This window comes from Larimichthys crocea, chromosome VII (assembly GCF_000972845.2).
Source record: "Larimichthys crocea isolate SSNF chromosome VII, L_crocea_2.0, whole genome shotgun sequence".
Lineage (NCBI taxonomy): Eukaryota > Metazoa > Chordata > Actinopteri > Sciaenidae > Larimichthys > Larimichthys crocea.
Window position 1 is genome coordinate 19,785,774 of NC_040017.1, and position 11,957 is coordinate 19,797,730.

At 39.4% G+C, this 11,957-nt stretch overlaps 2 protein-coding genes across 2 annotated transcripts; one reads left to right on the forward strand and one right to left on the reverse strand.

The window, feature by feature from the left end:
- The first annotated feature begins 407 nt into the window (after window positions 1–407).
- Window positions 408–5,042, forward strand: LOC113746070 (extracellular calcium-sensing receptor-like). Its single transcript, XM_027280360.1, has 9 exons — window positions 408–649; window positions 929–1,217; window positions 2,081–2,167; window positions 2,368–2,559; window positions 2,702–2,971; window positions 3,074–3,277; window positions 3,365–3,571; window positions 3,895–4,018; window positions 4,141–5,042. The coding sequence occupies exons 1-9, from the start codon at window positions 408–410 to the stop codon at window positions 5,040–5,042; spliced, it is 2,517 nt and encodes an 838-aa protein (XP_027136161.1).
- A 1,354-nt stretch (window positions 5,043–6,396) lies between these two features.
- olfcu1 (olfactory receptor C family, u1) lies at window positions 6,397–10,257 on the reverse strand. The gene is made up of 12 exons (XM_027280744.1): window positions 10,122–10,257; window positions 9,763–9,920; window positions 9,513–9,665; window positions 9,228–9,428; window positions 8,852–8,988; window positions 8,494–8,737; window positions 8,254–8,384; window positions 8,026–8,122; window positions 7,705–7,828; window positions 7,075–7,547; window positions 6,884–6,964; window positions 6,397–6,794 (listed from the first exon to the last, which is right to left on the reverse strand). Exons 1-12 carry the CDS (start codon window positions 10,255–10,257, stop codon window positions 6,438–6,440), a joined length of 2,292 nt encoding a protein of 763 aa, XP_027136545.1. The 3' UTR covers window positions 6,397–6,437.
- Window positions 10,258–11,957: the final 1,700 nt, after the last annotated feature.

Below are 11,957 nucleotides of genomic sequence, written 5' to 3' on the forward strand. Positions count from 1 at the left end.
TCACAATATATAATGACCTGTTTTACCTAAGCCATGAAAACATCACAGACATGATGATTTGAATATGTTTTATTAATAGTAAAAAAACCCACACTAGTGTGTCTAAAATCCACCTCAATGTACAAACATTGTTGTAGCACCTGTAGCAAATGACTGTAGCAAAGTCATCAAAACTTTAACCTAAATTTAACTTGCCCTAATATTGTTGTTGTTTTTTTTGTTGTTGTTTTTTCCTAGGACATTCTGTCTCTTGTACAATTGTCCTGTTACATCATTTCAATCAACCCGCATTAGTAAATGAGGTGGGGCTACCCAGATTATGCAAGGATGTCACCTCTGTTATATAATTTGCCTGCATCCTTGTTCTCTCTCTCTCTATCTATCTATCTTTGGGCATGTCTAACAATATGACTCTACTTGCCCTATATCCCTTGCTTTACTCTGTCCTCACTATAACTTATAACCCACTGTCCAGCTTCACCTTTCCACCCCCATCTGCAGCCAAAGTGTGCATGCTGCAAAACAGCTTTCAGCCAGGCTTTGTGGCCAAAGGTGACTATATTATTGGGGGGATCTTTCCCATTCACTATAACCAGGAGATGCCAGACCTCAACAGTACATACAGACCACTGCCAGTGAAGTGCAATGGGTGAGTTTAATACATATGGATTAGGTTGGAAATCTTATCTTGTTTTTGTGTTATTTTGTATAAAAAAACATGGTGTAAACATATTTAATGAATGGACTGATTATACAGTATATATTTTAGAATACAGCTGTAATTTAGCCTGACGTGTGATAAAACAATCAATGATAGCTTTTATTTATTTATTTATTTTTAATCACAACATCATCATTGTCATCATAATTTTTTTACATACAATGTTCAGTGTGTGTTTTATGTGAATTTGTGTCTGCTGAACTGCAGCTTTGATCCCAGGGCTTTCCGCTGGGCTCAGACTATGCGGCTTGCAGTGGAGGAGATCAACCAGAGTACAGACTTATTGCCCAATCACACACTTGGATACAAAATCTTTGATTCATGTGCATATCCACTGACCGGCCAGAGAGCTGCTCTTGCTGTGTTGAACGGGCTGAACGAGGCTAACTCTCCCATGTGCAGCGGTGCCTCTCGACTTCTCGCTGTGATTGGGGAATCTGGTTCTGCACTTTCTATGGTGTTATCAAGAATACTGCAGCCATTCAGAATACCGATGGTAATGATGAATCTCTAAATGACTTAACTTGCAAAATGAAATATAATATTCACAACTATGCTCTCATTACTATATAATCACTTTTTATTATGCCACCTATGTGTCATTATTGCAAGCCTATATTGCAGTTATAGGTGACAGTGCTTTGCACCTCCTGGTTCAGTTTACTTAGCCCTAAGCCAATATGCCACACGACATGCCACAGTGCCATGTGTCTCTACATGTAACTAAAAATGTTCTAGAAATTTTTTATTTTCAAAGTGTTAAGTGGATTGTGAGATGCAGTCTTAACTTTGACGTTAAAGTTGAAGTTAATTTCCTATGTCAAGTGTAAAGTAAGTGTGCCATATATGTGCATACTCTAAAAGGTAAAATATAGGTGTGGCCCAGGTGATCAACATGACTAATTATTATTTTACAATCCATCACAACATTTCCAACAATCAGCTATGGACTAAAAAAAAAGCTATATTGCAGGCTGCATTTTGGCCTTCGTTGTGGTTAAAGATGAATTAACCTGATTAATTTAATACCCAATATCATATGACCCCCTGAAGCTAAGCAAAAACAAGATGAATAAACCCCATTTTTGTGATTGACTTAATAGGAGCATTATTTATTTCATACCATCCTATTGTGCCTCTGGTTAGTCTCTAAATTTAGGGGTATGGGTAGAATTAGCCATTCACCAGCAGAGTCAAGGCAGATTTTCATGGAGTATGTGGAAATTAAATCTCCAAGACTAAACAAATAAGGCTCCTCACCATGATCAAATGCTATTTCATCATCCGCACCTATCACTTATCAATCTATATCATGCTAGTCCTTGTAATGTTTTCCCCTCTTTTCCCATCTTAATACAGATAAGCTACTTTTCTTCCTGTGCATGCCTCTCTGACAGGAGAAAATTTCCTACCTTCTTCAGAGTAATCCCTAGTGATGACTATCAGGTGAGAGTTTTGCATCAGAATTAAAAGCCCTAATAACCTTTCACTACTATAGCAGTAAAATCTACGATAGCTTTTAAAAATATCATATATTTCTGTGCAGGCTGTGTGTTATGTAACACTCCTAAATTAAAATTCAGTCAATTTTACAGTAAAATCAACAAATGATAACACATGTTAACACATATTTCTGTTGAACCCAGGTAAAGGCCATTGCTCAGCTGTTGGTGCGCTTCAACTGGACTTGGGTGGGGGTGGTGCGAGGGGACCGTGAATATGGGCGCTCTGCTGTGGAAGGCTTACTGAGAGAATTAAAGGGTACCAAAGTGTGCGTAGCATACCAGGCAATTATCCCTCTGCTCTATAATCATCAGAAGACACTGCAGATCATTCAGGTAGATGACATATTGAATATATTCCCATTAAGACCCTTTTTAGTAGGTGCTGTTTCCACAGTGCCAATTTTTATATTTGTTCATCATAAAAATAAGACAATCCTTGTGAAAACTGTGAACATTTGTTTGCCTCTCTGTAAAGGTGATGCGTAGCTCTTCTGCAAAAGTGGTGGTGTTATTTTCATCTGAAGGAGAGATGAAACCATTCTTGAGAGATTACATGATGCAGAACATTACTGGAATCCAATGGGTGGCTAGCGAGGCCTGGGTCACAGCATCTGTCTTCACAGGGAGCGAGTATTACCCTTATCTGGGGGGCACCATTGGGTTTGGCATCAGGAAAGGTCATATATCCAGACTCAGTGACTACTTGCAGACAATAAATCCCCATACATATACCAATGATCTCATGGTGCAGACAATAAATCCCCATACATATACCAATGATCTCATGGTTAAAGAGCTTTGGGAGGCTCTGTATGGTTGCAATCCTTCTCTGTCCTCTGGCTCACAGTTTCCTCCCTGCTCAGGGCAGGAGTCGCTGTTGGAGCAGCATTCAGCCTACATGAATACCTCCAGCCCTAGAGTGGCATATAATGTCTATAAGGCTGTATATGCGATTGCTCATTCCCTCCACAACCTTCTTCTCTGTCAACCTGGCAGTGGGCCTTTCCAAAACAACTCATGTGCTCAAATAAACAACATACAACCCTGGCAGGTACAATCCAGCATTCTTACTGTTACAGTATTACAATAAAATTGTGTTTGTTTAAAGAGTATTTAATATTATCTATTGGATTTAAAGCTCCAGTACTACCTTCAGGAAGTGACATTTAACATTGGTGGGGAGGAGGTGAACTTTGACCTGAAAGGCGACTCGGTACCCTATTATGATATTATCAACTGGCAAAGAGGCACAAGTGGGAACACTGAGTTTGTCAACGTTGGGTTGTTTGATGGAACCAAGTCTGCCGGAGAGGAGCTGGTGATCCAGGAAGACAGGATAATGTGGGCAGGGCACCAGAGTGAGGCAAGCTGCGAACACTTTTGTAATACAAAGTGTAAAGACACTGAATTTACAGTGATATTTAAGAGAGAAAAGCACATTTGAGAAGCTTGAACAAGCAAACATTGGTATTTTTGATGTCATGTTCATGTTATTATTATTATTATTATTATTGTTATTCTTATTATTATTGTTTATTATTATATTATTATTATTTATTAATTATATTATTCTTATTATTATTTATTATTATTAATTATATAATGCATTGCCTTAAAATCTCACCACAATTCACACTGCAGAGTTGAACACCATTATTTGCTCCTTAGGTGCCGGTGTCTGTCTGCAGTGCCAGCTGTCATCCAGGGTCCAGGAAGGCTGTCCGTCTCAGGGAGCCTGTTTGCTGCTTTGACTGTGTACCATGTGACAGTGGCAAAATCAGCAATCAGACAAGTGAGCTTAAAAAGTAGTAAGAAAAGTAACATTTCCAATCTATCATCTTTTAGTAAAATCAGATAATATTTGAATACTGGACATTTTTATAGCTACTCTTATTTTGACCTTCTTCCCTGTAGATTCAATAGAGTGCACATTTTGTCCTGAGGACTTCTGGTCAAACAAAGACAGAACAGCCTGCATACCCAAGAAGGTGGAGTTCTTGACTTATGATGCTTTGGGTATAGCCCTGACAGTGACCTCTGTGGTGGGTGCCTGCCTCACTATAGCTGTCTTTACAGTTTTTTTCTGTCATAGAAACACAGCCATTGTCCGTGTGAATAACTCTGAACTCAGCTACTTTATCCTGTTCGCACTGACTCTGTGTTTCCTGTGTGCCCTGGTGTTCATTGGAGAGCCAACATCTTGGTCCTGCATGCTGCGCCACACTGCCTTCAGCATCACATTTTCACTTTGCTTTTCTTGCATCCTGGGGAAGACTCTGGTGGTGTTGGCTGCTTTCACTGCCACCAGGCCAGGGGACAACATCATGAAGTGGCTGGGGCCCAAACAGCAGAGAGTCATTATTTTCAGTAGCACTCTGGTTCAGGTGGTTATCTGCACTGCCTGGCTCATTGATGCTCCTCCTTTTCCATCCCGAAATACACAATATGAACGCTCAAAGATCATACTGGAGTGTAGTGTGGGCTCCAGTCTTGCCTTCTGGTGCGTTCTGGGATATATTGGTCTACAGGCCTGTCTGTGTTTTATTCTAGCTTTTCTGGCCCGTAAGTTGCCAGGCAACTTCAACGAGGCCAAGTTCATCACTTTTAGCATGCTGATCTTCTGTGCTGTGTGGCTGGCATTCATCCCAGCTTATATCAGCTCCCCTGGAAAATATGCAGATGCAGTGGAGTCATTTGCCATCCTGGCATCAAGCTTTGGCTTGTTGTTCTGCATGTTTGCTCCAAAGTGTTACATTATTTTACTGAAGCCAGAAAAGAATACAAAGCAGCACCTAATGGGAAAAGAAAATAAGTAATATGCCATGTATTTATCTTTTTATCTTATTTAAAACAAATCTATTATGATATCATGCTATTTCACATTTCTATTGCCTGGCCAATGACAGTTGTAGGCAACTGATAATGCAGCATCGCAACTGTGTGTGTACAGTGTACAATAAACTAAGTATAATAACAAGAAGCTTGTAACTTTCATGTGCAGTATATTTTGAAGAAATAAAGATATTTAGTGCTGAATGTTGGAGTTTCTGAGACTCATTGTCTGGGGGGGAAAAACTCTGCTGATCATCCATCTTGTTATTGAGATGTTTGCAAAGTATTGTGTGCAAACGTATTGTAACATGGCCAGGTTCTTGTGCTAAAGGAACTAAAGACAAACATGATTCAGTTAATACTTATTTGCTTGTAAAGGAACAAGGATTTTGAGCAATTAATAAACAAGGCTTTGAGATCAAGATCTAAAATGCACAGGAAGGAAGGAGCATGGAACTCAACAGAGGGATACATACACCACAGAAAGGGCCAGTGCACAAAGATGATCATGATTAAAGGTGGGATTGATTTAATTGAAAGTGTTAGCTCCTTGCACCAAACTGTAAATAATGTTAATGATTGTTCCATTGCATATTGCAGGAAGGTCCCAACAATTCAGAACAGATACTTTGTTTGTGTAGAACAATTTTATTTAAAGACACAATCAACTTGATTCCTGCATGTCTTGTATACAGAGTAATTGTGGTAAAGGCCATAAAGTATGAATGCTTTACAGTGTGTAAAATGTATGTTGTAAAGGATGACATAACATAACAAACATAACAATCATATTAAGGTCCAGCAACACACAAAGGCCAAGAGGCAGAAGGGCTGCTCAAGTTACACCCAAGAGCGAGGGAGGCGGTGATGCAACCTGGGACAGCAGCTCTGCCTACCTCTCCGTTTGGAGTGGTTTCAATACTACTGACCAAAGTCACTAAAAGGAGCCTTCATACCCCTGCACAGGTCCTTAAGCCTTAGGTAAGGGCTTCAAGAGGAGAAATACCGGCACTTAGCCTACACTGTAAAGTAGAACATATAATTTTTGTTATGATTTCAGTCAAAAGAAGTTTTAAAAGAACTTCTTACTAGATAATGGATTATAGTCTAAGACACATTATGCAATGAAAGGATCCACACACTCTAATTTATAGTAATGAGGCAAACTTTTAGTCAGAACTACTTGAAGTATTTTAAGAAAATCAAAACATGGAAACACATTTCTTGTTGTTGTTTTTTTTATTTTTTTTATTTTGCTTCACATTAAAATACACTTTTTTTTTTAATGTTCAGTATGAAAATGTAATTACATAATTGATATGTAAAAGTGTGTGCTTCTGTTCGCTTGATGGCAACTTTGGATGACAACCCACAAACGTTCATCTGGGATATTTTCCAGTCATGCCTTTCTTAGTGTTTCTCTCAGGCCGCAGTAAAATTATATAACATTTGGGTACAAAAATACATACTAAAAGTCCAAAACTAGAGGCTAATATGGCAAATACTTCCACAGCCACAGTGAATTTCCCAGGAGAGCTGACATAAGCTGGGATGAAAGAGATCCACACGGCCCAGAAGATCAGCATGCTGAAAGTTATAAACTTCGCCTCATTGAAGGTATCAGGAAGCTTACGTCCCAGAAATGCCAGGAGGAGGCAGAGGAAGGCCAGTAGCCCAATGTAGCTCAGGACCAGATAAAATCCAGGAGGCCATGGCTCCTTACACTCTACAACAATCTAATAATGTCCAACAGTACATTCAATCAATACATTTGGTTCAATTTGCAACTGTCAAAAGACATTTCTTATCATCATATCATTCTTACTTTTCCAGTAGAAGCTTGGTAGGCTGAGTTTCTGAATGGGAAGGGAGGTGCTCCTAACAGCCAACCAGCACAGAGACAAACCTGATGACAAGATATGAATATAGGCAAATATTTATAACATGCACAAAAGAATTGTTTAAGCTGTGTTAACATTGTCAGTGTTTGAGGTTAAGGTTGTATAGCCATCCCACCTGAGGAGCTGTGGTGCAGAGGATCAGAGTCCTCTGCTGAGAGGGACCGAACAGCTTTAGAGCCCTAGAGCCAGGTACGCTACTTCGGAAGGCTAACAAAACTACAATGGTTTTAACAAGGAGGCAAGACAGACAGAGCACAAAGCTGATCCCGAATGCTGCCTGACGGAGCCTACATGTCCACACGGACGGCTGGCCAATGAAAACCAGAGAACACAAGAAGCAGAGCTTGAGTGACACGAGAAGCAAAAAACTTAATTCAGAGTTGTTGGCCTTGACAATCGGTGTGGCACGGAAATGGTGAAAGACAGTTGTTATGATGGCTGTCAGGACGACACCCAGCAGTGTGAGAGTGACCAGGATGATGCCCATGGTGTCATAGAAAGACAGAAATTCTTCCACCCCGGCCACACATTTCACCTTGTCTTTGTCTGACCAGTAGTACTCAGGGCATTTTGTACACTCCGTGGAACCTTTGGGGACATACAGTACTGTAAATACACACAATAACATTTTCATCCGTAGTACATGCCTTGATGCTAGTTGTAAAACATCTATGTGGTTTTAATTGTCTTCTGGTTCTTACAGAAGTTAGATAATATATGAATAAACAACACATGTATGGTCTACCAGTCTGGTTGCTGATCTCTCCATCTGCACAGGGCAAACAATCAAAGCAGCAGTGGGGCTCTCCTGGACGTCTGGCCTGCCTGCTGCCAAGGGAACATGGAGCACTGCACTGAGATATAGGCACCTGAACAAAAGGTGTAAGATTACACACCAAGTTTTTGGTTTGCTGCAGACTGGAACAAACAGGTTTTACAGAGAAAAAGAGTGAAAGGACTTTGAAATTAACTATAATCATGTGTCTCAGGTAGTATTTAAAATATCCTGAAAAAAGAACTGACATTATTTTTAGGACACATGCAATTTAAGTGATTTATGACACACCTGTGACTGTCCTTCTGTCCATACAATGGTGTTAAGTTTCATCTGCAACTGTTGTCCCAGTGGAGCAGAGCCATCATAACTTCCCACATTGACAAATCTAAACAGACATTTCTATCAGCCAAACAGTATGTGTGACAGTTTTGCATCGTAACTTAGCTGAATGCTTATATACGCAAAATAAACACAAATAATGCTTCCTGATCACAATTTAAAATTATAATATTCCACCTAATATGACCCTTGCTGTCCTTCTGCCAGTTAATGATATCATAAAGAGGGACCGGCTCTCCGTTGGAGTCAAAATATACCTTCTCGTTAAACTGGTTGGTGAAATTCACCATCTTCAGATGATGCAACAACTGTATGAAAGGAGGAGGAAAAGTTAAATGCAGAACAATAGGTCAATTTTAATAATAACATAATTACAATAAATACTTGATTTATATATTTTGTAGTTGTTAAACTTACCTGCCCAGCAGTAAATGATTTATGTTTTTCACACATTCCTGTGTTGTCTCCTCTAGAATCACAGTTCAATAAAGCGTGCAGACCATGGGCGATGGCGTATACAGCTTTGTAGACATTATAGGATATTCTGACCTCAGATACATCTGTATAGCCACTGTCAGTGTTACTCAGATCCTCTAAACCAGTGCATAGAGGCTTTCCACCAGCAGCTTTACTGTTTTCATCAACTGACCCCTTGAATGTTCTTATTTTTCCTATAATAGACCTGACAAAGGAACCAGAATTGTTTTGTGACTCCAGTCCCATAAAATTATCTGCAGCATATGCTTCTTTTTCTTTCAATATGTCTCCTTTAAACTCAAGTCTACAGCCAAACAGCTCTTCCCAGAACATGTTGACAAATTCCATCCCTGGTTTGGGAGAGGGGCGGACATTCAACAGGAACTCTTTTAAGCCAGGGATCCTAACGCCAGGGAAGGAGAAGCCCAGCGTGCCCTCTAATAGAGGGTGGAATTGGGGTGAGGTCAGCAGACTAGCAGTCACCCATGCTTCACTAGCTACCCACTGGATCCCTGTCACGTTTCTCTGAGCCAACTGGAAAAATATATAAACATAAATTTGACGACGATAAGATGACAAGCAAATACCACAAGCACTAATATTCTCCTAACAAACTGCATGTTGCCATATTTTATACCTAGGCATATACATGAACTGAGATGTAGAGTGCTTACCTCTAAGAGCAGATCCAGCAGCTGCCCCTCTGTGGCAAAGACCACCACTACCTGTGCAGTTGAACTATGCAGCCTGTCTGCCATTTCTTGTATCTGAGCTTCTGTGGGTGATTTGGGGATTGTCAGATGAAATGCCAGACACCCACCTTGTTGTTTAAACTGATTGGAAAATGCTTGGATGCCATAATGACTGTAGTCATCCTGAAATACATAGAGAAAGGTCTTGTAAAATATGCTGGGGTGTTAAACTGCATGGTGGGGTTAAAAAGAATGATTTTATCTCACCGTGGTTCCTATTGTGCCCACCCAGAGCCAGCCTAAGAAGGTAACCAGCTGAACAAGACCTCTAACTTGGAAGAGATCACTTGGGACAGTCCGCAAGAATGATGGGTACATATGCTTGTCAGTAAGACAGGTACAAGTGGCAAAATAACTCACCTATAGATAAGCCAAAAACATTATTACATATTTTTTAAACACTGTTGTGTGATTAATTGCAAAAAAAGGGAGGACAACCTGTTCACTCCTTTCTTACCAGTGGGAGATTCAAAGGGCCAAGTGTGTGAGCGACAGCTCTTGTAGGGGATGAGGATGCAAGGCCAATCACAGCAGGCACAGGAGAATCAGCCAGACATGAGGACAATGTTTCAGATCGTGTACTCCTATCCTTTCTCGTATCTGTTTCATTTTCCTCTGTGTAATTTCCATTATTTTTAAGACTGTGAGGCATTTCTGTACTAATTTCATTGCCTCTACTTTTCACTCTATTTTTCTGTCTTATTTTTTCAACTGTCTTTACCTCTTTCATTCTAGTACTCATGTCCTTTAGCATATCTAATCTTTGTTCAGTATTTTCCAAGTCTTCCATCTCACTCACCACTGCTTTGGAGTGACTGACTAAAGAGAAAAGAGCTTGCAGGCTGGTGTGGACATGGTCACAGCTGTCCATGATCCGATAGCCTAGTCTAACACCTGGTAACAGGGTTGAATTACGGTTAATTTCCTCCACTGCAAACACCATGGTCATCATCCAGCGGAAGGCTCTGTGGTCAAAGCTGCAGAAAAGTAAATACAGATGTATGCTGTCTATGTAATTGATAATGAGAGATACAACACAGTATCACAGCACAATTTAAATCAGAACAGGCAAACATTGTATGAGCAACATAGAGATGTAATTGCAGCATGATGAAATGATTTCAGTCACTTATTTTGCGATTTTTTTAAACGTGGGACCATATCAGATATCAAGAGTATCCTCACCCGCTGCAAGATGTAAGCTGAGGTTTGCTATGGTAGCTGTGCTGTGGCTTAGGAGCCACATAATGCAGAGGGAAAAACCCTCCAATTACAACATCCCCTCCTAACTGCAGGGCCACAGGATCACTGTCGGTCAATTTCACACATTGTAAGCTAGAAGCAACACGACTCACTCCCTCTATCTCCAAACCACTCAATTGCTCTGTCATAATCTCTTCTTCTTTTAAAACACCTATCTTTTCTGCTTTCCTCTCCAACCTTAGTTCTTTCCTTTCCTTGGGACTTTTTGCAACATCTGAAAACACTGATAAAAGAAGGCCAAATAATGTCCAAAGAAGCAGCCTTTGAGAAGCTCCAACAAGGGTTGAATGCAGTGTCCATACTGACCCCATAAAGACTGTGCGTGTGCTGGAGACTCTAACATAGTCTCTGAAAGGCTAAAGACGTAGACTATATAAAAACTGTGGTGCTTGCTATGTTTCATACGTCATATGAGTCATATGAGTAAACCTGTGGATCAACCAATCACAATGAAAAGGAACAGGACACGATAGAGAACAAGTAGCTTACATGAACTGAGATGACTATAATAAAATATAACAAATCACTAGAATTTTATCAAAGATTTATAATAAACACATAAAGGCAATGAATGATTAGGCTTGAATAGTGGGTCTTAAGTGTGAGTCCATTTTGTAATGTAAGACCTAAGAATACTCAAATGCAAAACTAAAACTAGAACAGTATAACATAAGTAGTATAACATAAATTAAAGAATGCAAAAAAGCTCTTATTAATAATTGTGCATTTAATTACAAATTACAATTAACTTCAAATGGACTTTGAAATGTTGCATCTAAAGACTTATATGAACCTTTGACCAAACAATGGCATAAAAAAGATATACTAGTTAGAGAAGTTAATATTAGTATTTTGGTGAAATCATACTGTAGTTACAATTAAATTTGTTTTACAATTATTAGGGAAGAATTTGGTTGTCTACTACCACCTACTGGACATCATATAGTACAGCTACTGTGCGTGTCATCAAGTTACATACTGTACATCCTTCTGACTCAAAGCTGTGCATCGTTGTCCTGCAGTTGCAGTCTGCAGTGTACTGTATACTGTAAGATTTGCATGCATCAATACTAGCATGGTTTTCTATTCTATCTAAAATAAATTAGACTATTCAGTCACCAGTGTATTTTATTTCCAGAAGAAAAACATGATTTTCTCGACCCATTTGAAACCTAATAACAAGAATGTTTAAATATATTTACCTTTACTTATTAATAATTACATGCAGTCACACTTCTTGGAAGATATGAGTTAAAATAATAAAATAAAAATAAAAATAATTATTTGAAATAAAAATCTAAAGTGTTTGCGATCCATAGCCCAAAGTCAGAAGTCCAATAACAAGGCACCACATCAATCCAGATAGAGAACACTGGTCCTCCCACTCAC

What these genes read in the sequence shown, in the direction of transcription:
- LOC113746070 (XM_027280360.1), top strand. Translation starts at nt 408, where the DNA reads ATGACTCTACTTGCCCTATATCCCTTGCTTTACTCTGTCCTCACTATA. An exon ending in CTGCCAGTGAAGTGCAATGG is followed by an intron (nt 650 to 928) that starts GTGAGTTTAATA and finishes GCTGAACTGCAG; the next exon opens with CTTTGATCCCAGGGCTTTCC. An exon ending in CAAAATCAGCAATCAGACAA is followed by an intron (nt 4,019 to 4,140) that starts GTGAGCTTAAAA and finishes TCTTCCCTGTAG; the next exon opens with ATTCAATAGAGTGCACATTT.
- olfcu1 (XM_027280744.1), bottom strand. Translation starts at nt 10,257, where the DNA reads ATGATGACCATGGTGTTTGCAGTGGAGGAAATTAACCGTAATTCAACC. An exon ending in TCTGCACCACAGCTCCTCAG is followed by an intron (nt 6,965 to 7,074) that starts GTGGGATGGCTA and finishes TCTTGTCATCAG; the next exon opens with GTTTGTCTCTGTGCTGGTTG. An exon ending in ACCAAGCTTCTACTGGAAAA is followed by an intron (nt 6,795 to 6,883) that starts GTAAGAATGATA and finishes GGACATTATTAG; the next exon opens with ATTGTTGTAGAGTGTAAGGA.